This window comes from Mustela nivalis (genome assembly GCF_964662115.1).
Source record: "Mustela nivalis genome assembly, chromosome: 5".
Lineage (NCBI taxonomy): Eukaryota > Metazoa > Chordata > Mammalia > Carnivora > Mustelidae > Mustela > Mustela nivalis.
This window is the reverse complement of record NC_139024.1, coordinates 41,838,351-41,865,520: the sequence shown is the minus strand read 5'-3', so window position 1 is coordinate 41,865,520 and position 27,170 is coordinate 41,838,351. Positions and strand designations below refer to the sequence as shown.

At 36.0% G+C, this 27,170-nt stretch overlaps 1 protein-coding gene across 1 annotated transcript; it reads left to right on the top strand.

Moving 5' to 3' along the window:
* Positions 1-74: 74 nt before the first annotated feature.
* Positions 75-21,032, top strand: SPACA1 (sperm acrosome associated 1). Its single transcript, XM_082730617.1, has 7 exons — positions 75-447; positions 5,676-5,732; positions 12,627-12,728; positions 13,470-13,576; positions 14,238-14,373; positions 19,337-19,457; positions 20,341-21,032. Exons 1-7 carry the CDS (start codon positions 108-110, stop codon positions 20,495-20,497), a joined length of 1,020 nt encoding a protein of 339 aa, XP_082586743.1. The 5' UTR covers positions 75-107; the 3' UTR covers positions 20,498-21,032.
* Positions 21,033-27,170: the final 6,138 nt, after the last annotated feature.

Here is a 27,170-nt window from a genome sequence, read left to right as displayed (position 1 = left end):
CCGTCGGAAGTGCCGAGCGAGGTGCGACGGGCGACCCCGCGCGCGTTCCAACGGCGCTTGGACGGCAAGTCGCCTTCTGCTCGCCGGTGACGAGCCGTGACGCCTCAATGGTTGCCGGGCGCGGCTCGGGGGTTCGGAGTCTGGCGGCTCCTCTCTTCGACGCACCTCTTGTCAGGAGCCGGCGGCTGCGACTGCGCCTTGGTCGGCCGTCGGGGCCGGGAACCATGAGCCCCGGGGGCGCGGGCTGCTCCAGCGGGCTGCTACTGACGGTCGGCTGGCTGCTCCTGGCGGGCCTCCAGTCCGCCTGTGGGACGAACGCCACCGCCGCCGCCCAGGATCCCGGCTTGGCCCGCGAGGGCGAGGGCGAGGGCGAGAATGAGGCGGAGGAGGAGGCCGAGAGCGAGAGCGAGGCTGAGAGCGAAGCCCAGTCTGTGGCTGAGGAGGATGGTGAGGGCGGGAGGCTCCTTGACAGGGGCCAGTTGAGGGCAAAGCCCTGCCCTCCGTCCGAGGACAATGAGAATTATTATCCCTGTTAATATCCGTAGAGCTCTCTTGCAGACAGCCTCGAATTTATACTTTTTTCATATGCCTAATGGCCTTGAACAGAATGTGCTAATTCTCCAAGGCCACAGCAAGAAAAACAAATAAGCATGTACATAAAAGCTGTTACAGAATTGCTGTTAAATATTGCTCTGGAGAAGGAAAAAGATGCCCCCCCCCCCTTTTTTAAAGGGGTACGAGTCGGGAGTAACCTCTCACCCATGGGAATTATTTTGACTCCTTGCAGTTACGTGTTTTTCTTTCCCACCGTAGATTTTTTTTTTCCTGTTCCAAATTGCTTGAGGTCTTACTCCTTTCCACGTTTGCTCTTTAGCTTGGAGCTCAAAAGAATTAAGAATTCCCCTTACTGTGACACATCTTAGACCAAAATGCTGCAAAACTGCCCAGAAGCCCCATGTCAGCTTCATGCAGGTCTACGCTTGAGCACCTCTGTAGTGTGGTGGTGTAAGATTTGTACGCTCAACTTCCAAGCAACTGTGGTTTTGTTGGGTATCTGGAGAATGAGACTGTGCTCGGTCCATAAACTTGCCTTATTCTGCTGGCTCATTAAGCACTAAAACTTGACGAGCTATTATACATGTTTTATTGGTTAGTAACTCACATCCTGGTAGGTAGAAGTCCAGCTGCTGGTTTGCAGCCTTTGAAATCAGTAGAAATTGTACCATTTCCCTGTAAATAACCCAGCCAAGATTCTTTTAATATTCCTGGCAATCTCCTGTTTTCTATACATATAGAATAGTTGTTGTATTTATCTGCTTTTCTTTTATTTCCTGATGACCGTGATTTTCAGCTATGGAAAGAAATTAGCCATCTGAGGTTAATGGTGGGGTGGAGGTTTGCATTGCCTTCACAACATGACATTACAAGGAGCTTGGAGAGGTCCTTGACTTTGGAAATGTGAAAGAGACTAGACAACAAACATGTTCTAAAATTTAATAGCTGTTGCTTCACTCTAGTTTTAAAAGTGGTTGAATTAGTTTTAGTATTGAGCTGTTCTACCTGTAAAATGCTAAATAGAGTTTAAGTTAAACCCAGGCAATGAAGTTATGTTGTCTTGGATACAAATTAAAATGTAGGCAAGTTACTTATTCCCTCGTCTCAGTTTCCTGATCTGTGAACTTTGGAATTTTCTATGTACAATTTTATGCGCAGTTGCATTTTCTGGGGAGAGTGAGAATTCAGAACTGTAAACAGTCGGAGGTGTGTAAGATTGGAAAATTTCCAGAGCCATTATTAAATTTTGACAAAGCCCCTTTTAACTCTCAATCGACCAGCAAAAACATTCATCACTATTTGCTATCAAATGGACATTTTTTTTTTACTTTTAAGGCATTTTACAAGTAATTTACAAAAGTAAGAATAAAGGGTTAATGAAAACAAATTTGAAATTTTAGTGAGAATGTAAATATGGAAAACTCCAAATTTTTATTCCATATTTCCTGGTTTTGAAGATGTATATATCCCAAATGGGAAAGATATTTTGAAAGCAACTAAATGCTCACTGACTGTTATGCATGAATCTGGAATGTATCCATCTTATAAATATTGATTCCAGACTTCAAGTACATCTCTAATAGATTATAGTTTATTACTTTGTGCATCGCCAACACACAATACTTTTGAAAACTGTGAAGCTATGTATTTTGTTGATCAGGAGACTACCATGTGGTTTACTCCATGATTACAAAATGTTTTCATTTTAGGCTTAAAAACAATTAGAATTATTGGTCCAATGAATTTTATTCATTTCTACATCATCTATTTTCTTTTAGTCACCTTTATTTACATACCTGCCATCATGATCTGTTCATTTACAAACCTGTTATCAAGTAAATTTTGGTGGATAAACAGCTTTAAAGAGGAAAGAATGTTGTCCATAACCTTTTATGGTTATGGACAAAACAGTATAGTCCAGCTTCTTTTCACAAAACATTTCAGGATCAAGTTTTTCCTATTGAAAGACTAACTAGATGAGAATACCATATATACTTTTCATACTTAGAAGTGAAATATTAATTCATTGATTCTTGAGTTAGAGAAAATTCATCTAGGATATTCATCTAAGTTGCCATCATCTCTCACTCATTTTGCTTATGCAATCAGTTTCACCATCATCAGCATGTAAGGTGCTGCTCTCTGTTCATCTTCTGATTAATCCAACAACTGTGAAGTTTTTTCTCTGTCAATTTTCTTTTTATCTTTAATGAACCAAAAAAAAAAAAAAAAAAAAGAAAGAAAGAAAAAGAAAAGAAAGAAAGAAAGAAAAATTCAAAAACTTCAACTGTGTTCAATGCAAGCTGAAAAAGACTTCCAGAAAGGTGTCTCCAGAGTTCTTTTCTATCTTCCTGAAAGACAATGCAATACTAGGGGCAAAGAAATAAGAAAACAAAGGATGATCTAACAGCTATGATTTATTTTACAATTTCATCATCCTTCTAGGCAATTCCAAACTTTCTTCCATTTTATAACTAATATTTAATATTCTAATATTATTCCATATTATTTATTATATCCTTTAAAAAACACATAGTTGGGAATAATCAATAAGAAATAATAAAATCCATCACTATGGATGATGAAATAACAAAATGTTTAAAAATGTAGGAAAAATTACTAAAATATTGTGTTAGATTTATACTCCTTCCTCTTATACTTCCCCATATCTTTTACACCTTTTATACTTTTTGTATACTCTATAACTTTTATAAATTGATGGGTATACCTATACCTATGCCCTTAGATTTATAGTTCTCTTATACCTATATCCTTACATTTATAAAAGGGGCCAACAATAGATCTACATAATAATTGCAAAGATGAGTTTCATTCTTTACATTTTATCCTATATAAATATAACTGTATTTTCTTTGGAGCACCTCTAAGGAAGAATAAAAGTTATGAAAGATCAACCTTATGTATTAACTCTTAAAAAAAGGATTCAAAAATTAATATTGGACCCTGATGGTATGTACCAACAGTTAAAATGTGCTGTCCAGAATTGAAAAAAACATTCCAAGATCTGATCAGAACAAAAAAAGCGTAGGATCATTATCTCCATCATTATGGCTGACAGGCTTTTATCAGTAAAGTCTAAAAACCAAGTAGATTTTTAGGGTGGCCTCTTCATAGTCTTGATGCCTATTGAACTTACTATTGAAATCTCCACTCATTTTCACCTATTCTATTCTACCGCCTATCATATTTGGGGGACAGGTACTTTTCAGCTCTATGTACAAGACTTACTTCCTTAAGGTTTCATTTTGTTAGACTCATGAAGTATTCTACTGTGGCACTTTCAGAGCCAGATTTATCTCTGAACATATTTTATATCTTTCCTAGTTTTTCAGAATCTCTGGACTCAGTCAGTATGATACCAGTATTTTCCAGGTCATTAATAAAAATATTAAATAGGACAGAATCCTGTGACACAGCATTCCTTACACATTAACACTAACCAGTTAGCATCAGTGGATATTACTGTTTAATGAGTTACACATAAAAATTTATTGACATTCAGACCATATTTTTCCTTTTTACTCTGGTATATAACAGAAAAATTTGACAAATACAACACTAAAGTCTGGATACATGCAATTTCTCTGACCCACCATGATAGGATTCCCATAAAAAAATGGAAGACATTGAATGACCTAATGGGCACTCAAAACCAAAACGGACTTCAGAGATCATCTTATTAAATCCAATTTTTTTTTGAAGTTAGGAGAACTTAAGTAACTTTCTCAAAGTAGCATAGGTAGTGAACATAGGGCTGATTGATTGTTTTTTAGTGACTTTTGAAAAGAGGTTATAACAGTCTAAAGGTATTAACTCATTCTCCTACCTGTGGTTTTCTATATTCAAGATTAAACTTTTAATTTATATCTCATAATGTGCCAACAGAAAGTATCCAGGCGTCTCAAGCAAAAACATCATTTCATAATTGATCTTGATAGTCTGAATAATTTCCCAATGTCAATATTGATTTATTTAACATACATGGATCAAGAGCATACTATGCATTCAGGGAACTGTATTTGGTGCTTGTAAGTATAGAATAGCAGTGTTTATGAAGGTATTGTCTTACAGAAATCAGAATAGGAAAATGTGATGTGCACTGAGTGTGAAGTTATGATATCTTAAGCATGTTTATAGCACTAAATAAGTTACAGAATGTTTTCACCTATGTGGTCTCATTTAATTCATACAAATATTCTCATTAGAGAATCATCAAATAAGATAGGTTCTCCTTTCCAAATTTTTGCAGAATAGCTAATCAGGCCTGACAGAGTTTATGTAATTTGCTCAAACTTAGTTGATTAGTTGTAGAAACAGCAATTTGGACTTCAATTCCATTGCACTTTCCCATGTAATATTGTTAATTTAGGATACAATGCTTAAAAAAATTTTAACACCTCATGTAATATTTTTTTATTTTGAGACATTAGTCCTAATCTGCTATGAAGAATTGGTTATATCCTATAGCTAGTGGAAATAATGCCAAACTTCAGAACAATTAGAAACAGAGAAACTTGTGATTTAAAAATCAACAGTACTTATCTACTCAAATGTATTTATATTCCTAAATTATCCTGCTAAATAAAGTGTTGAAATAAATTCTTGGGAATAGTTTATCATCTTAATCTAAGTAGAACCATTCCACAACATAATTTTAATGGATATTTGGTATAAGGACTTATTTTTGGATGGAAATGTTGTACTCAAATCTTTCTGAAAAAATAGAGAATAGAAAAAATTGGGCCTCACAATTGATTGGCAGGCTTTTTGTTTTGTTTTGTTTTTTTGATCTATAGAGCTTTAGCTCACCATGTATTGAGCTGATGAAAATATTATTTTTAATTTTATAAAAGTTTAAATATAGAGCTTTTCAAAGTATTTCCTAATTTAACTCATAATTTCAAAGGTTTAAGCTTCTTTTAATTTAAGCAATAATAGAAAATACAGTAGGAATGACATTGCTTTTCTGATTAAATAAAACTAAAAACTATCTGCTTCCCATATGATAAGTGCTTGTATCCCTTATCCTCAAGTAAGAGTTTTTCCCTTTGAGAAGTTTTCATATGATTAAATAATGTATCTTTGCACTTTATGTTTAGTTTCAAATACGACAGTAGTCAAAGAAGTAGAATTTGGGATGTGCACCGTTACATGTGGTAAGTAGCAAAGAGCAGATAAATCAACAATATTATATTTGGGGGGGGGAAGGTAAAAACAGGCAATTTTTGTTTATAATTTGTGTACTTGCATATACCTCTCAAACTATATTTTACACACAAAACTTGAAAGGTAAGATATTTTCAGTTCATAACCTGTCTTATTTTAAGCCAGCCCCTATTTTTTTGGGGGGGGGGGCATATACTGCCTTCACCAAGAAAAACTTTATCTCACAGATGTTCAGAAGCTGAAGGATCTTCTGATGCATCTCACAGATGTCTTCCCACACACTGTGTGGCAAATCAAGAAACTTGCCTATTTGTAATAGTCTCTTCTAAAATCTACATTTCTCCAATTCATATGTTATGTCTTGGAGAAAAGAGGTATTTGCTTTTGGGGGGGAAGACAATATTAAAAAACTATGACATGAATGGAAACTGGACATAAAGTCTCTTACATGGGGGTGGGATTAAGGCTACACATACTATAATAGACCAGTGTTTCTCAAACTTAAGTGTTCACCCTAAGTGCCTACAGGGCTTGTTAAAACACAGACTGCTGGACCTACCCCAGAGTTACTAACTCACTAGGCCTTTGGAGGACCCAAGAATTTGTATTTCTAAACAAGTTCACAAATAAAGCTGATGCTGCTGGTTAGAAGACTATCTTTTGACAACCACTTTGAGAACTACTGAAAAGACAATAGATAATTCACAATGATATTAAGTTTATTCTAAATAGAACTGCCTTGGAAAAGTTAGGGAAAGACAGAAACCAAATGGTAAGAAGACAGAAAAATCCATGCAGACCTAGAGCAGAATGATTTTTTTAAAGAAATATACCTGAATTATTTATATTTGAGTTAACATATTTTTAGTGTGGCAAAATAAATCTAACATAAAATTTAGTACTTTAACATTTTTAAATAGTCAACTCAGTGACATTAAACATGTTCACATTGTTGTGTAACCATTACCTCCAACCATCTCCAGAACTTTTTCATTATCCTGAAGTAAAACCTCCATACCCATTAAACACTAACTCTGTTCTCCCCTCCCCTCAGTCCCTGACAATCATTATTCTTTCTGTCCCTTGAGATAATTTTAAACCCATTTTTTACTTTAACCTTAGTGGGTCAGTCACAAATTAGAAGAATACATGTAATAAACTTGTGAATATTCATTTGTAATTTACTTTGCTGCCTTGAGAAATTTCACAGAATTATTTTTATGGGAGTTCTAGTAATTTTTGTTGTATTACTCTATTATTTAAAGATGTATTTCAGAAATTATATATTTATTCATTCATCAAATGATGTTTTGAATTTTGCCTACTATGTGTCATGTATTGTTTTAGGAGCTAGAACAAAGCAGAGGAAACTCCTTGCCTTCAAGGAGTGTATATAGGGGCAAAGACAAAAAATAATATTAAAACTGGCCTCATAAAATGAATTTGAAAGTTTTCCTTCTACTTCTATTTTTTTTAAACAGCTTCAGTAGAATAGGTGTTATTTCTTCTTTAAATGTTAGGTAGAATTCCCCAGGAAGTCATCTGGCCCTGAACTCTGGTTTTTTGGGAGGTTTTTGATTACTACTTCAATTTCCTTGCTGGTTATTGGTCTGTTCAGATTGTCTATTTCTTCCTGTTTCAGTCTTGGTAATTTATAAGTTTCCAGGAATGCGTCCATTTCTTCTAGATTGATTAATTTGTTATCATATAGTTGCTGGTAATAATTTCTAATAATTGTTTCTATTTCCTTTGTGTTAGTCATGATCTCTCCCCTTTCATTCATGATTTTATTAATTTGGGTCCTTTCCCTTTTCTTTTGGATAAGTCTGGCCAGAGGTTTATCAATCTTATTAATTCTTTCAAAGAACCAGGTTCTAGTTTCATTGACCTGTTCTACTGTTTTTTGGTTTATATTTCATTGATTTCTGTCTCATCTTTATTATTTCTCTTCTCCTTCTTGGTTTAGGCCTTATTTTCTATTCTTTCCCCAGGTCCTTTACATGTAAGATTAGCTTGTGCATTTGGAATTTTTCTAATTTTTTGAGAGATGTTTGGATGGCTATGAATTTTCCTCTTAGGACCATCTTTGCAGTGTCCCATAGGTTTTGGATCATCGTGTTTTCATTCTAATTAGTTTCAATAAATTGTTTAAGTTCTTCTTTAATTTCCTGGTTGACCCACTTATTCCTTAGCAGATGTTCTTTAACTTCCAAGTGTTTGAGTTCCTTCCAAAAAGAATTATTCACCACAACCAGGTGGGATATATTCCTGGGATGCAAGTATGGTTCAACATTCAGAAATTAATCAACATGATAGAGCACATTAATAAAAGAAAAAAACAAGAACCATCTGATCCTCTCAGTTGATGCAGAAAAAGCTTTTGACGAAATACATTATTCTTTCCTGATTAAAACTCTTCAAAATATAGGGATAGAGGGAACATGCCTCAATATCATAACAGCTGTCTATGAAAAGTCCACAGCAAATGCCATTCTCAATGGGGAAAAACTGAAAGCTTTTTCCCTTAAGGTCAGGAACACAGTAGGGATGCCCAATCTCACCATTATTGTTTAACATAGTACTAGAAGTCCTAGCAATCAGACAACAAAAAGAAATAAAAGGCATTCAAATTGGCAAAGATGACATGATACTTTATGTGGAAAACCCAAAAGACTCCACTCCAACGTTACTAGAACTCATATCGTAATTCAGCAATGTGGCAGATAACAAAATCAATGCACAGAAATCAGTTGCATTTCTATACACCAAAAAGTAAGCTGAAGAAAGAGAAATTAAGGAATTGATTCCATTTGTAATAGCACCAGAACCCATGAGATACCCAGGAGTAAACCTAACCAAAGAGGTAAAGGATCTATACTATAGAAGCTACAGAACACTTAATGAAAGAAATGGAGGGAGACACAAAGAGATGGAAAAATATTCTACGTTCATGGATTGGAAGAGTAAACATTGTTAAAATATCTATGCTGTCCAGGGCAATCTACACATTCAGTGCAATCCCCATCAAAATACTGTCAAATTTTTTCATGAAGGTGGAACAATCTTAAAATTTGTATGGAGCCAGAAAGACTCTGAATTGCCAGGGATTGTTGAAAAAGAAAACCGAAGCTGGGGGCATCACAATGCCTGACTTCAAGCTCTGTTACAAAACTTTAATCATCAAGACAGCATGGTTTTGGCACAAAAACAGACGCAAAGATCAATGGAACAGAATAGACAGTGCAGAAATGGACCCTCAACTAATTTTCAACAAGCAGGAAAGAATATCCAATGGAAAAAAAAAAGACTGTTTCTTCAATAAGTGGTGCTGGGAAAACTAGAAAGTCACATACAGAGGAGTGAAACTAGACCATTCTCTTAACACCATACACAAAGATAAACTCAAAATGAATGAAAGATCTAAATGTGAGACATGAATCCATCAAAATCCTAGTGGAGAACATAGGCAGTAACTTCTTTGACATCGGCCATAGAGACTTCTTTCAAGACATACCCCAAAGGCAAGGGAAACAAAAGCAAACATGAACTTTTGGAACTTCGTCAAGATGATAGGCTCTTGTACAGCAAAGGAAACAGTCAACAAAACTAAGAGGCAACCCACGGAATGGAAGAAGATATTTGCAAAAGACACTTCAGATAAAGGGCTGGTATCCAAGATCTTTAAAGAACTTCTTAAACTTAACACCCACAAAACAAATAATCCAGTCAAGAAATGGGCAGAAGACATGAATAGACACTTCTCCAAAGAGAACATATGACTGGCTGACACCTGAAAAAATGTTCAACATCACCAGTCATCAGGAAAATACAAATCAAAACCACGATGAGAAACCACCTTCCACCAGTTAGAATGACAAAAATTAACAAGATAGGAAACAACAAATGTGGACAAGGATGTGGAGAAAGGAGAACCCTGCTACACTGTCGGTGAGAACATAAGCTGGTATAGCCACTCTGGAAAACAGTATAGAGGTTCCTCAAGAAGTGTAGAGCTACCTTACGACCCAGCACTTGTTCTACTGGATATTTACTCCAAAGATACAGATTAATGAAAAGAAAGGGCATATGCACCCCAATGTTCATAGCAGCAATGTCCACAATGGCCAAACTGTGGAAAGAGCCAAGATGTCCTTCAACAGATGAATGGATAAAGATGTGGTTTGTATATACAATGGAATATTACTCAGCCATCAGAAAGGATGAATATTTACCATATGCATTGACATGGAAAGAACTGGACTGTATTATGCTAATGAGATAAGTCAAGCAGAGAAAGGCAATTATCATATGGTTTCACTTATATGTGAAACGTAAGGAGTAGCACGGAGGACCACAGGGGAAGGGAGGGAAACCAAATGGGAAGAAATCAGAGAGGGAGACAAACCAAGAGAGACTCTTGACTCTGGGAAACAAGCTGAGGGTTACGGAAGGGAGGTGGGGGTAAGGAGGATGGGTAACCAGGTGATGGTTATTAAGGAGGATATGTGTGGTGATGAGCACTTGGTGTTATACACAACTAATGAATCATTGAGCACTACATCAAAAACTAATGATGTATGTTGGTTGAACACAATAAAAAAACCTAAAACAGTAATATTAAAACATATAATATGTCAGATGCTGCTAAATTCTAAGGAGAAAGATACCTTAAAAGGCAATATTTTACATCTAAAATATTTTAAAATATTTTCAGTTTAAAACAACTAGAGGAACAAAAGCACTTAGCTGAAAATTCTATTGAACTCTCAAAACAGTACTTTAGCAGTCAAAAAGTTTTCTTTTTCTGGAATACCCAGGCAGATTTTTAGTGTTACTTGGAGTTACAGAAAATCTCACACCTACACACATTATCGCAATGAACTGCATTTGGCTAAATAAATTCATAAATAAACTTGCTTGGAAAATATTTATGCATTTCAGAATAAGGCTGTGCATCTAGAGAGGTACTTTTTATAAATTCAAGTGATGCTATACTGCAGCCATTCTTAGGCATCTCTTTTAATCAAAAGAGATCTTTCCCCAAAGAGTACACTTATGATGATCACTGAGTAATGTATAGAATTGTCGAATCATTGTATTGTACACCTGAAGCTAATATGACACTGTATGTTAACTATACTGGAATTATAACTGAAAAATTAAAAAGAAAAGAGATCTTTCCTCTTCCAACCTTTGATCTCCTTATCTCATGTAGAGTCCTCTCCTTTGCTACTCAAAGTTTGGTTCACAGACCAGCTGCATCATTATCATCTGGGAGCTTGTTAGAAATGCAGAATCTCAGAACCTACTCCAGACCTACTGAATCAGAATTTGCCTGTTAATAAGATTCACAGGTGATTGCATGCACTCTAAAGTTTGAGAAGCACTGTTTTAAGTCATCTCTAGGCGTCTACTCTCCCTTGCCCTTGAGAATGGGTTTATGTCTACAGCTATACCACCCTGAACACCCTGATCTCGTCTGATCTCAGAAGCTAAGCAGGGTCGGGCCTGGTTAGTACTTGGATGGGAGAATGGGTTTATGATTAACATGTTTAGGGGCCGAAAGAGGGAATCTGGTAGACAGGGAAATCAAGATGGATTGTTCCTTAGCCTGTGGCTACATTCTCTTATCACAGGTCACTTGCTATCGAACATGTTTGCCAAGATAGGACATTTTATCATGTTCCTTAATTCTGTGGTGAAAAGCAAACCCAGTGGAGAGCTGAGATCTGTTAGTAAAGACTTGATTTCTTGTTATAAAAAAGAGTGGTAATTCTCAAGAGAGCATCTTGTTTTTTCCCCATAAATAAGGCTTTATTGGAACATGCAAACAAATAAAATATAATTTCAGGCTATTTGACAACATTTATTACAATTTAGGGGCACCTGGCTGGCTCAGCTGGTGGATCATATGATTGATTTTTTTTAAAATTAACATATAATGTATTATTGCCGCAGGGGTACAGGTCTGTGTGAATCCTCAGGCTTATAAACTCCACAGCACTCACCATAGCACTCGAGATTATCTTGTTAGAAATTGAAATTTGGTCATTAATAGTTTGTCCTCCTTTATTTAATACAGAGATCTTAGCAACCTAAATATTAAAAAGCATATATTTATGTTTTAAAAGTTTTTTGAAATTAATTATTTATTTAAGAGAGAGAAAGAGCGAGCGCACAAGTAGGCAGAACAGCAGGCAGAGAGAGAGGGGCAAGCAGGCTCCCCACTGAGCAGAGAGCCCGATGCAGGGCTGGATCCCAGGACCCTGAGATCATGACCTGAGCCCAAGGCAGAGGCTTAACTCATTGAGCCCCCCAGCCTCCCCTTATTTATGTTTTAAAATGTGATTTTTGGAATGTCCTTCAAAGGTCCAAGACCACTTCTAAAACTTCCTTGGCCAGACAAATTTGGGAGACCCTGCATCTTACTATATTTCATCAAATCTAAGACTTTCATCAGCTACGAGAAGCATATTTTATACACCTCTAAAAAAGGAGAAATGCTGCCTATTTGTCACATGCTGTCAATTCTAAGATAAATTCTGCTCATTAATTTACTAGCATATTAAAAAGTTCCCCCAAAATCCTTTAATACAGAGGACAATTTAATTTTAGTTAATGTATCATTTTCAATGTGTATAATTTTGGAATCCTTTTTCTTATGGTGACAACTAGAGGAACTAGTGTTTCATGTAACTCACTTTGAGAAATGCTGTTTTATGAAATAATTCAAGATGAGGGGCATAAAAATATTCTAAGTATTATCACTCTAAATTTAGGCATTTAACTTCTGAAATTAGAAGAAGAGTCTCAAGATCTAGATGGAAAAGTAAAGGAAGTGGAATGAATTTTTCTTAACAAGTTGCTGATTTCTTTCACCAAAGGTGTTGGTATTAGAGAAGTCATACTAACAAATGGATGCCCTGGAGGTGAATCCAAGTGTATTGTACGGGTAGAAGAATGCCGTGGACCAGTAGATTGTGGCTGTGAGTTGGACTCTGTATGGGAGGGAGATGAGGGGGAAGACTTTACTCTGGGGAAATAGCCTTAACCTCAGGTTGCCCTGGGTGGAAGGAATTGAGAAATTGATATATTGAAAGGAAATAATAATAAAACTTAAAATTCCACTTCTCTAGACAGTTAAAGCTCAGAGTACCTTTCTGCCTTTGCCTTACATTTGTCAGTGATGTCTAAAATTTAACATATAGTCTCCATAATACACTGGAAGCTTATTATACTCAGGGTCTCTGGTCAAGGCTGTCCTATGGTGAAACACTTTTGACACTTTGGTAATGGTATTTTATGAGTAGATTGGCAAACTTTAAATTGGGAACTTTGAAAGCTGTTCTTTATCATATTATACTACTTTTGAGATTTCATTATCTCTAGTCAGGGTGGGGCAGGGGTGTGGTCCCTAACCAGTAAATTGAAAGCCACTAGCAGATCCCAAAGTTTAATCTAATACATCACTAAACTGGTTGCCCTTGCCATATTTTCTGCGGAAGGAACACACAGCTATTGTATTTCCCACCCGCTTCTTTTGGTGACTTTGCTTTTCATCCATCACTCCTCTCTACTTGTCTACATTCAAACCCTCAATAATAATTTTGAGAATGTCCAGCATATAGTTGATTTTAACACTGAAAGTGGCTTTTAAACGTAGCCTTTGTATAAAACAATTTATAATGCCTAATGGTATATATGTATTTAATTTTTCTTGTTTTTAGGGGGAAGACCAGTTTCAGAAAGTCTTGAAAGTGTTAGACTAGCATGTATTCATACATCTCCTGTAAATCGCTTCAAATATATTTGGAAACTTCTAAGGCCAGACCAAGTAAGTAATAAACATATGTAACGTGGTGATTGCTAGTGAGTGATAAATTTTTTTTCCCAGTGCTTGATGGCTATCAGAAAACTCTCTCTTTAGAAGCAGTTTGCATAAATGAAGTTAAAATCTTACAACTTTATTATTATTATTGAGATTTTAATTGAATTGGATTTTAATGCAATAATAATTGCATTAATAAATGGGGCTGAAACTGTATATATGTCTTGGGTCAGCTATTATCAGAATTTAAAAACATCCCTTTTATATAAAGTATTCTATTTTGGAAGCAAAGTTTTTATTTGTATGTATAGGAATTGGATGATGATAATAATAGCTAACATTAATGGAGGGCTTATTAAATATCAGACAACTCAAGCACTACAGTTTCTTTTAACCCACATAACAATCTATGAGATAATCCTTATCATTATATGCATTTTACAGATAAGCAACTGAGAAGCAGAGTGTATCTTGTCCTGGGTCACACAGGCAGAAGTAGTAGGATTATTGATGTCTGGATTGTCTGACTCTAAAATCCATGTGCATAATTAATTATTGTCCTAGATTGAGAGATAATGATTACTCTTTCCTTATGGGAAATAAATTGTTTCCTGATCTTAAGTTTACATGAAGAATGTTGGCACTTTTTTTTTTCCTTTTTAAATAGCAACCCATTATCCTTGCAAATGATTCAGCAATCCTGGAAGTACGCAGGGAAGTTCATCCCTCGGTTTTTGAGTGTTCTACCTTGGATAATAATGAAATAATAGCATCTGTGAAATTCACAGTCTATACAACAAGTGGTAAGTGCCCAGTAATGTTTTGGTTTGCTTATATGAAATTCTAAAAAGCAACAAAATCATCTGGAGGGCTCCTTGAACCAGACTGATAGCCCCACTCCCAGAGTTTCTGATTCAGTAGATCTAGGGCGAGGTGACACAATAGTTTACATTTCTAATAAGTTCCAAGGTATTGCTGGTTTGGAGACAACCTCTGGGAAACCACTGGTTTATATCATTTAGACTTTCTACAAGGTGGTGCTTAATTTCTTTTTCACAAAGTAGAGTCAGATGTGTTTCCCTTTGGGGAACTCAGTGCATTCCTGAAGCATCTCTAAAGAACAGTGCTCTAACTTGACTTATAATCTCTTACTTCTATCACAAAAGTGAAAATGGGTACATGGAATCCTCATGGATGCTTAAAAAATTTTTGATATAGGAAAATAATAAAATTAAGAAACATCCAAACATGGTTCTTTAAAAATTATTCAGTTGAAGAAGATATTTTTTGATGAAATAATAATGCAGTCCTCAATATATGTCATAAAAAACAAATCTTGAGTATAATTTTATACGAGAGAAACAGTGCTTGCCTTGCAAAATGGACCTGTGTGCATGTCCTTTCAGTTTAGACTATGATATCTAATATATCCCATTATTTCTTTTTGTCCATTTTGCTCTTAACCATTTTATTATGGTTGTCATTGTTATTGAAGGTATGAGGGGGTTTGGTCACAAGTTCCTTTGAGAATCCAATCAAGGCTCAGGAGGTTTTTCCCAGAAAAATACCCACATAAATATGCTAAAAGCTATTTTTTAAGAGAATTCATGGATTTCTTGAAGCTTTTTCTCAATCCCAAATAAAGAATTTATGCTATAGTTTAGAAACATCTTTCAGCATAAGAGTTTTTATTAAAATGGAAATAAGCTAAAGTGTTTCAGGACTGACTTTTAAAAATAAACTATAAGTTTCTTTAATGTTTTTACTACCTTTAAAAAAAACATTCATGTGAAAGCTCATAATCTTAAGTTGAGATATCAAGTGTTATTAAAAGGATAATTTCAATAAAGTGCTAAAAAAGGCAAGAAAGGACCAAACCTCATCAAACTGAAAAATACCTCAGTGAGTACTAGTTCAGTGTGTTAAAACTTTTGGGGAGCCATTCTTTGGTTTTTGTCCCCACAGCCTAGTCCTTATTATGACCATAGCTCCTCATGTGATTGGAAGATTTTTAAAAAAATTTTACTTTATTTTAGTTAAATTTAGTTAACATATAGTATATTATTAGTCTCAGAGGTAGTGTTCATTGATGCATCAGTTGCATATAATACCCAGTGCTCAATACATCACATGCTCTCCTTAATGCCCATCACCCAGTTACCCCATTCCCACCACTCCCTTCCCCTCCAGTAACCCTCAGTTTGTTTCATAGAAGTCAATATGCATTTGACAGTGTGTAAGCTAAGGGCTAGAACACAGATCCTGAAATGTTAGCCCTTAAATGAAACAAAGTTGACTTCTCTCTTTTTAAAAAATTATTTATTTATTTATTTTTTTGCCTTGGCAGCTCATAATACATTTTTTGGTTTTTTTTTTTTAACTTTATTTTATTTTTTCAGTGTTCCAAGATTCATTGTTTATGCATCACATCCAGTGCTCCATGCAATATGTGCCCTCCTTAGTACATATGACCAGGCTCACCCAACCCCCCACCCCTCTTCCCTCCAAAACCCTCAGCGTGTTTCTCAGAGTCCACAGTCTCTCATGGTTCATCTCCCCCTCCAATTTCCCCCAACTCCCGACTTCTCTCTTGTAGCAGTCCAAGGCTGGTGGGTTAGCTCTGTCATCTCAGAACATGATCTGGTTAAATGACAAAAATGTTTCTAGAACACTTTGGTATCAGTTAGTTTCTTTTAAAAATGACAATTGGGAATACCACTGTGATAGACCCTTTTGGCTGTTTGGACATCAAACAGATATTTTGTCTATAAATGTCAACACAGTATGGTACTGCCTTGAAACAAGTACACAATTGAAATATCTTTAGGGTAAGTATGGTTTAGTTAATGAAAATTTCCTATCCATCCTCTATACATCAGATTTTTCACTTCCACAATAGTTGTCTTTATAATTAGGCATTGTTATGAATTGAATTGTGTTTCCCTTCTCAAGTCCTAACTCCTAGAACCTCAGAATGTGACTGTGTTTGGAAATAGAATCATTGCAGATGTGATTTGTTCAGTTAAGATAAGGTCATACATACTAGAATAGAGTGAGTCTTTAATTCACTACGACTGGTGTCCTTATAAGAAGAGGGAAATTTGGACACAGATACAGAACGAGAGAGAAGAGAATGTCTCATGAAGCCACAAAGACACACACGGAGAAGACAGCCATGTGAAAACAGAGGCAGAGACTGGAGTTATGTTGCCATAAGCCGTAAGGGAACATCCGGGGCCACCAGAAGTAGGAAGAAGAAAGGAAGGAAGACCGCCAGAGCCTTTGGAGTGAGGGTGGCCTTACCAATACCTTGCATTCAGACTTTTAGCCTCGTGAACTATGAGACAAAAAAATTTCTGTTGTCTTTAAGTCACCCAGTTTGTGGTACTCTGTTATTGTGGCCCTAGAAAACTAATGTAAACCTTAGCTTTGTTTTCTTAAGAAGTGAGAATATTGAAATTCAGTCTATTTTTCATTTAAAAATTTCAAAAGGAAATGCAGCCCATTTTTTTTAAGGTATAAAAGTAGTCTAGATATAAAAGTGATCCTTGCAAGAAGACTACCCTTGAAATAAAGTAAAGTCTTTATACCTCTCACTCTTTATCCTCTCATGGCTAGTATTATAAGGTAGTGAATAAATGGAATGGAATTTTGCATTTCTTCTTCTCAGGTTTTAATCCTAAAAGGTGTCTTTCATTTTAGCTTAAAAATAAACAACAACAACAAAAAAACCTCATTGCTTCTGGAATCAAAAATTATTAAAAAAAAAAAAAAGATTTGAAAAATCCAGCAATGTTGGCATATAAATATGATTTGATTTCTCTGTCACACTTGGAACTATTTAGTGAGATCACTAATTGAGTTTATAGCACTGGAATTACTAAGGAAAATGAAAAATTGTACTCCATGGTGTTTAAAGAGTAGAACGAAAATCCAGACAAATAAGCAATTGAGATTGGAAACTGCTTCTGGTAGAGTGGTACTTAGCAAAATTAAAATATTATAATATATAAAACATAGCTTGGGAAATCATTAAATGGCCCTGAACATTGGTTCACTTATCTGTGTAATTCAGTAGTTCCATCTGGTGATCTCTCTGGTCCTTCTTCATACAAATTCTTTAGGATCCTATAATTTGGGGGACCGAGAAGAACCACAAGAAAGCTATATAATTGGTAAAGTAAGTAATATTTGATGCAAATTGGCTTTTCACCAATTTAAAATGTAGCACTGTTATAATACATACAATAGACTGGCTGTGTCTCTTAAATAGACTTATTTGCAGGAAGAGCAGAAAGGTTTGAGAAAGAATAATTTAAAAGTGTTGTGTGGATATTTGTGTAAAATTAAACTACAAACCCTATCTTACAACATATATAAATATTAGAGATATGTCATTATTCTAAATGTAAAATCTAAAACCATATATCTTTAAAATGGAAACATAGGAGAAAATCTGCATGATACTGGAATAGGCAAGGGTTACTTAGTTATGACTCAGAAAACAGTCACCATAGAAGGGAACATTGATAAATTAGGCTTCATCAAAATTAAAAACTTTAGTCCATTAAAAGAAATCATTAGAAAAATGAATATGCAAGCTAAAACCTGAGAGAAAAAAATTCACAAAACATGTATAACCAGTACAATCAGTTTGGACAAAGATCTTAGAGTTTCTTGGAAAACTAAAGTGTAACTCTACCCTATGACCCAGCAGTACCACTCTTAGGTATTTAAGAGAAGTGAAAAATGTGTGTTTGCAAACAACTTGCATAAAAATATTCATAGAAGTTTGTTTATTTATTTATTTATTTATAATTTTTTATTTTTTATAAACATATATTTTTATCCCCAGGGGTACAGGTCTGTGAATCGCCAGGTTTACACACTTCACAGCACTCACCAAAGCACATACCCTCCCCAATGTCCATAACCCCACCCACAAGTTTATTTATAATGGCTTAAAGCTGCAATGGCCTAGATGTCCATCAGTAGAAGAATGACTAAACAAATTGGAATACTACTCACCTACAAAAAAGAAAAACTATTGATACATGCAAAATTATGAGTGAATCTTTAAAACAGACTGAGTAAAAAAGCCTCACAAGAAGGAATACATAGTATATGTTTCCATTCCTAAGAAGTTCTAAAATAGGCAGAACTAATCTGTGGTGGAAAAGAAAATCAGTAGAGTAGTTGCCTCCGGAAGATGTGTCAGGAATTAACTGGGAGGGGCTCAAGGAAGTTGATGGGTTATAGCAATATTCTGTGTCTTCATAGGGTTTGAATTACATATGTGTGTTTGCATTTGCCAAAACTAAGTAAATGTACACTTAAAATCTTTGTGCAATTCATCATAAATTTTACTTCAAAAAAAATGTAAGCAAGTATTGAACTTGTTTGATATGCCTGTTGAAGATTTTTATGGGAAGTGTGCAGACATTAGCAAATTATGTTGAAATGCATTGAAAAATAAGATGGGTCAATGAATTTGTAGAAGGATGGGTAAATGGATAATAAAATGTTGATGGTAGTGTCTAGGTGGTGGGAGTACAGGATGTTCATTGTTCAATTCTTTTGACTTCATGTTTAAAAAGGGCATTTCAAAGGTGATGAGCAAGTTTACTAATAATAACTTTCTTTCCACTAATTCTTCTGTGTTTAAAATTTTTTCAGTTTTTTTTTTAACTATAAAGTTTCCATTTAGATATCTCTCTTTTTTTTTTCCAGTGGTAATAATCATCAGGTGTGTGTTTTTTTCTCTAGAATTGCAAATGAAAAGAACAAGCCGACCAGATACTGATGCAGTCCTAGTTTTTGTGCTGACCATAGGAGTTATTATCTGTATATTTGTGATCTTTATACTTATCTTCATAATTATAAACTGGTAGGTAAAGGGTTGAACTGAGTCATCACCCTTACTTGATGTCCTCCTTGTTGTCCCCGCCTCCCTGCTTGTTTGATGATAACCATATCCCAGGAGGCCTCCCACATGTATCTTGAAACAGTCCAACACCCCGTATACCTCCTGCAACTATTCTACATCAGGCTACCTGAGCTCATGACTTGCTTCCCACCATGAGAGAGAAATATGTGCAATGTTTATAATTTTATTTAGTAATTGCAAAAAAAGTTTTGAATGAATATGTGTATTGTTCAGTTGTAGTTTTCATAACTCTAAAACTTGGTTAGTGTAACCTACTCTAATTTTTTAAAAGATTTTATTTAACTCAGAGAGAGGAAGGGAGAGAGACACAGAGCAAGCACAAGCAAGCAGGGGAGAAGCAGGCTCTCTGCTGAGCAAGGAGCCCAGTGTGGGGCTTGATCCCAGGACCCTGGGACCATGACCTGAGCTGAAGGCAGAGACTTAACCAACTGAGCCACCCAGGCGCCCCAATTCATTTTTTTTAAAAGAATATTTCTAACGCTTACATGAGTACAGTCTGAGGGCTCATCTACTATCATAAATATAGTGGATACACAACAAACTAAAAATAAATTATGACTAAGGAGGCACTTCTAAATATAGAAAATTATATATACTTAGTTTGGGTTTTAGTTCCTTTTTTTTTTTTTAAGATTTTTATTTATTTATTTGACACAGAGAGGGGGAAGCAGGCTCCCCAATGAACAGAGAGCCTGATGCGAGGCTCCATCCCAGGACAGTGAGATCATGACTTGAGCTAAAGGCAGAGGCTTAACCCACTGAGCCACCCAGGTGCCCCTGGTTTTCAGTTCTTAATGGACTTTTGTTTCTGCTTTTTCTTCAGGGGGGCAGTCAAGTCTTTCTGGGGAGAAAAAGCCTCAACAACTGAGATACAGTCTGAGCTGAGTTCAGCAAGATACAAAGATTCAACTTCTCTTGACCAATCACCAACAGAAATACCTGGAAATGAAGACGATGCTTTAAGTGAATGGAATGAATGATATATGGACGATATATAAGAAACCAAAGGAGAGTAGAGAATATCAGATTCATTACTATAAAAATAAAATATATAGTGAAATACTTTAATAATATTGCAAGTGATTTCCCACAGTCTGAAGGTAATGAAATATGAGAAGGGGCTGTTTTAGTCAGTGTTACCTTTGTGATGAAGTGATCAAAAATTTGTTTTCAAAATTTGCCACTTCAGATAATTACTTGGTAACATTTACCTAGGGGTATACACACACACATAATATTATAAACATATTTGCGATCAGTTCAATCACTTCTAAGGTGATTTGCCTGTTTTGTCCAAATAAGAAAAATGTAATATAGAAGATGCATTGCATATTAGACATTTTCCCTTGTGGGATCACTGGGTTGAGCAACTAAAGCAAATCATACTTGAGAATTTCTAAAGGGCATATGACAGACATACAAAGATTCACTTATCAGACCTGAAATAATAATAATAATAACAGCAGCAGCAGCAGCAGCAACAGCAACAACCACCAGCAACACATAGTAGCTGTATTAGTAGCTACTATTATAGCTACATAATATTATAATATTATATATTGTATTGTTATATTAGTAGCTACTAATATAGCTACTATTATAGCTATATTAGAAGCTACTATGTGCCAAGCATCACTCATAGCATTTGACATTATTTTAGATAATGTAACTATGACTGTATATAAGAAATCTGTAAGGAGGAACTGGGGTGGAACTTGGAGATGGATGGCTGAGTAAATGATACAAATTTAACATGCCCTGTGTTTCTCACAGAAAAAAAGTAAATTAAGTACTTTTTAATGTCCACTGATAAGAACCTTCATTGTGTTTGATATACAGGTAAAAACTTCTCAAAGCCATTTTTTCTTATTTCTGAACATCACTGTCATTTCGTGCTGTGTCATTATGTGATACAGTTATGGCCAACTATCATGTAAGATATCAAGGCACTAGACAGTTTGATTTGGTAGATTTATCAGAAATAAATTTTCAGAGGTTATAAGAGTAGCACAAAATACACTTAATTTTTTATAGATGAATTCTATGCCAATTTTATTCCTCTTATTATATATCTTATATAATTAAATATCAGGCCCATGCCTGATGACAGCATTAACTCTGCCCATCTGTAAAGGAGACACTGTAAATGGGCATTATTGTATATGTCCCTCTAGTAGCTGAGAAATAGGCTGTGTTGTGGAATTATCCATGCTTTCTATTTTATATTTGTATTTGAAAAAAGCAATGGAGAATTGGCTGGAAAATGATTGTTATCTGTTGTGGGAATTCCACTAGAGACTTCAAAGTGAAAAGAAATTGTTTTAATAAAATATTCCAAAATAATTGTGGTTTTTTGATGATACCCCTCTTCCTCCTAGACAAGTGTGAAAAAAAAAAGTCAGGTTTCCTTATTTCTTATTCCTGATTAAGTATGGCATAGGTGCTGAACATTATTGAATGGTTATTATTATCCTTATTTTTAGAACCATGAGTAGCAGTGGTTTCTAACTGTATTTCAGTGACCATTAATGTTCAGTCAGGTTAACAGGTTTAGTTGTCAGTGCTGTTCACTGAATATTTCTGTCTACTCTTCAGGGAGATAGTCTGGTGGGGGCCATGTAACTAGTTCTGACCAATAAGTTGTGAGCCAAAATTCCAAGTGTCACGTTCAGACTAGAACATTTCACTGTGAAAGCATCCAGAGCTTTTCTCCTCTCTGCCAGAACAAGCAGAAATGCTTAGGTGGTGACTCTTCTGACACCTTGGATTCCCAGAGTGAGGTTCACATGGCACAGAATCTCTAGTCAACCAACAATAGACATGTAGCATGATATAAAGTTAAGCCTTGTTATTTTAAGCCACTGAAGGTTAGACATTGTTTGATACAGCAACTGTATCAAACCTGAAAAACAGGTTTTCATGATCAAAGAGTTGAAGACTTCTTTAGTGCAGAACTTCCCATCAATATGCTATGTACAATTGTGACTCTAAGAGGAGGATGAAGGTGTAATATTTTTCAAATTTATTGGTGGCCTATGGAACAAAAGTGAAAGCATGCGTGCATGTAATACTATACCTACTCAGAAATGCAGTTTTGAGCAGAACTGTCTGATAGGTCTCTTTATAAGGAGTTGGGTTCAGTGAACTAGTCTTTCACAATGTGTAACACATTGCATATCAGTAGTACATCTTGACTATAGTAGCACTTTCTCTATTAGATTTATCTCAGTGTTACTCAGAACTTCCACTGGTCAAGACTTATTTTGATGGCCTTTCTTGAAATCATCCTATTCCCAAGAGCAAAGCTACTCTCTTAAGTACTATGACCACACTGCTCTAGTTATCATAATCAACAAATCTTATATTGAAAGAGATTCTTGAAGACCTCCTGTCATATGCCACTTGGTCATAATCTCTGTGTTGGGGGTGATTTATTTCTGCCATGGTGCCTGAGGTCTCCATTGCATACCACTAAAGATTAATGGGGCCAGTCACTTCCCTCTCCAGGATGACTAAGCCAGAGACGTCTTCTAGTTCTTATCTACTCCCCAATTCTAGATTTGTTACTTTCATTGGTCATCAAATTATCCACAGGGAAATCCTTGAGGTTTGCATTTGGATCCATGAGGTAAATGAAGCAAAACAATAAAGTATCCAAAAGAAGCCTTCCTTTTGTACCCCAAGGCGTCTCTGCATGGAAGCAGGGTTTTTTGAAGTGTTCAGATAACACCCAAAAGAATCTTCTATTTGTCCTTTCAACTAACCTTCATTGAGCCATTCCTATGAGCCAGGTACTGTACTAGGCATTAGGAATACAGTTAGGGGGAAAAAAAAAAAAGGATAGGTTCTCTCTTCTTTGGAGTTTGTCATTTACCTGAGACACAGACATTACAAGTAATCACAACTGGAATTCACATATTAAAGAAAAACTGCAAGCTTCTGTGAATTGTATTAAGGGAAATAACTTTTAAAGGAGATTTGAAGCCTGAATAGGTATTACCCTGGATAACAGGGAGAAGGGCCCAGGTAGAGGGAGGAGCAGGGGTGAAGGCTGTGCGCGTGCGCGCATGTGTGTGTGTGTGTTTACATATACAGAAAAAATATTATCAGATGACCTGAGAAAACATATCAAAGGATTCAGTGTTGAAATTGGTACTTTTGATTTTTTGCTAAACCATATATGCCCATGCCTTTCTGAACATTTATTATTGGCTTTTTTGTTTTTTAAATGTTTTATTTATTTATTTGACAGACAGAGATCACAAGTAGGCAGAGAGGCAGGCAGGGAGAAGAAGAGAAGCAGGGTCTCCACTGAGCAGAGAGCCCAATGCGGGGCTCAATCCCAGGACCCTGGGATTATGACCTGAGTTGGAGGCAGAGGATTTAAACTACTGAGCCACCCAGGTGCTCCTATTATTGGCTTTTTGATAGATGACTGTTGATCCTTACCTAGATAAGGTGGTCTACATTTAAATCTAGGTTCGTTTGAGTCCTCCTGAAATGCAAGAACTCCTTAATTAGACCTAAGTATCTTCCATAGTAGTTTCTAATTCACTCTCATATTATTCAGCTAATATCTAGAAACAGGAGATTGAGTTCCCAACAATGATTAGGGTTGGTTGGCATACCTCTGGGCCAGCAGAAAGTGATAAGATGATTGATAGACATATTAGGCTAAAGTTTCCGACAACTTTGGACATGACATATAATGAAGCAGATAATGTTATTCATCTTGTTGAAATATATTCCAACTTCCTTCTGTTAACATATGCATAATACTTCAGTTCAAAATGATTTTCTTCCCAGAGTAGTTCTAATACAAGCTGTATGTTCTCTGTTTCTGTCTTCTTGATCTCTTAAAAATTGATGTGATTTTTCTATTTTGGTTCCACTTCAACTATATTTTAAATCTACTTCTTCAGTTATTTTTTGTTATATCCTGGAGGACAATCTTTTTGGAATTCATAACCCATCTCTGTTGTGATCCACCATCTGTCTCAAAGAACAGAGAACCCATTTACATGGTTATTTAGGCTTTGAGGTTACCACAATTTTATTATCTGTGATCAAGTCATTTGTATGATGGAAAACAGTTTGTCTTTGACAGTTTTCTGATTTTTGTTGAAAATAAAACTTGGATGTTGAATATCGGGAGTTTTTTCACCTTTTAAAGGAAATAACATGCAACAAAGGGACACATCTTTCTCTGATACTCAATTTCTACATTTTGTGAAAATATCAAGTGCATTTAAATTAATGATAGGTATTCAAGTCTTTTTTCTTGAAAAGAATTTTAGAGTTAAACAACAATCATTTAAATTATGCTCTTAGAGAATTACACTCGTTTATTATTTTTTTGTTCTTATGTATTTATAAATATAGATCTTATTTAAAATTCTCTAGGCTCTATAGTGAGTATTTTCATCAAAAATGAAGTACATTAGTTTCTCTGCTAAGTGAAACTTTCATGAGCAAAGGTTCAAAGGTGGCAATTAAGTTGTTGCTTTTATATGATGACAGTGCAATATGTCCTTGAGAAATGTTTCTACAGCTGAAAAGGATTTTATGCTGAGCTATCTATAAGGCCCACTGAATTTCTTTTTCTTGGTGTACATTATTTGTTGAGGACAATAGAAACATCACATCTTCCTTTCTATACATTAATCTTCTCCTTTTTCTTGACAGATAAGGTTTTCTTCCAGGCATTACTGAGATAAAACTCAAGGTGCTTTTGGACACCCTGGTTGGGTTTAAGCCCTCTCATCAAAGAGGCATTGTGAGATTTGTATTATTTACACAGTACCCCAAGGTAACACCAATAAGTGCTTTACAAGAAATAGAAATCATCTGACGGTAATGAAATCATGTTCTTCCAGAACAAACAATATAAGGCCCTAGAGGTAATAGGGACAGGAAAGAGTACAGTACAAGCAATACTCTTTTGTATACTCTGGGGGAAAGAAGCTCACAGCATACAGTTATTAGAGCTAGCAAGCTTCATAAAGTGGATATGCCTGGTTTCTTTGCAGCAGCACTAGGAGCTGTATTGATGCACATGAGTTGGGAGGTCTGTGGGGGAGGATGACGTAGGGTGTTGGCCTGAAGTTAGGAGTGCCTGAGTATGATAGTTGAAGATGCCAGAGTTGATGTCAGGGCCAGAGGAAGGAGTGGGGGTGGGATGTGGACTGGGGGCTTGTAGGAAGGATGAGGAAGAATTGTAAACAGGTGGAGTCATGGAAAGGCTGGAAGGTGAAGAGAAGCCAAAGCAGAGTGGGAGAAACATAGTCTGAACAGCAGGAAAGGAAAATGGACTTGGCAGTAACATTTGGCAGAGAACTGGAGTAGGGAACTGATGAGAAAGAGGCCAATGAGAAGGAGTTTGTGTAAATCAAGGCAGGATGTGATGAGTGTCTTGGCAGCAGAGAGAATAAAAAAGAACAGATTTTAGAGAAAAAATTTTAAGTAAAGCTAGATGTGAGGATATACAGATAAAGAGAACATGAACCCAGGAGCCAAGTTCAATCTATTTCTGTTGTTAGCCTCTTATGTCAGTTTGTCCCTATTTTACAAAAAATCTTCCCCTGACCTTCAATAACACTGTTCTTTTTGTTGTTGTTTCTCACCTATCTCTCTGTCATTCTTTTTTTTTTTTTTTATGGCTTTAATCTCTCCCTTGGATGCCTCTAATTATGTATCTCCAACTTGAGCAGATCCCCAGAGCTTTAATTTTGCGTCTCTGCTGTTGGATATTTCCTCATGGATACACTGCTATCATCTCAGGGTCTATAAAATCAAAGTTTCCTTTGTACGTAAATTTTTAAAGTACTTCCTCTGTGGTATTACTATCCTCCACTCACCAGGCTCAAAAATCTCACCTCTACATACCAAGTAGTCGCCAAGGCCAGCAAATATCTCTCCAGAATCTGTTCTTTCTTCCCATTCCAGTTCAGACTCCCCTTTCCTTAGCCCTCCTAGGGCATCTCTGCCAGCTGCCCTGGTCATTCAGCACCCTTCTATTAAAACATTGGTCCCATTTCCTATATGAAGAATTTTACTCTATTACTTAAGTGTTTCTTTTTTTTTTTTAAGATTTTGTTTATTTACTTGACCGACAGAGATCACAAGTAGGCAGAGAGGCAGACAGAGAGAGAGGTGGAAGCAGGCTCCCTGCTGAGCAGAGAGCCAGATGCATGGCTTGATCCCAGGACCCTGGGATCATGACCTGAGCCAAAGGCAGAGGCTTTAACCTACTGAGCCACCCAGGTGCCCCTACTTAAATGTTTCTATAGTTTGGCCCATACCCAATGTGAACTTTGTCTTTTACCTCTCCTGTGTGTGTATCTTTACCTTCAACAAAATGGATCCATCAAATCCCCCTCAAGCATCTCTGGTGTGACATCCACATCTTTGCTCTCATTTTTAAATTCAGAACTCTTATTGTCTTACTCCCTCCATCCCTCATTTTCACTTCCCTTTTCATCCAAATCCTGGCCACACTTCAAGACTTTTCATCAGGACACTTACTTTTTACCACGGTACAGGTTAAGCTGCTATGATAAAGAGACCACAATATTCAATAACTCAAATAATGCAGATATTTATTTTCCTATGCAATGGTCTAGGTAAGCGGGCAGTCTGGAATGGCCCAGCTAC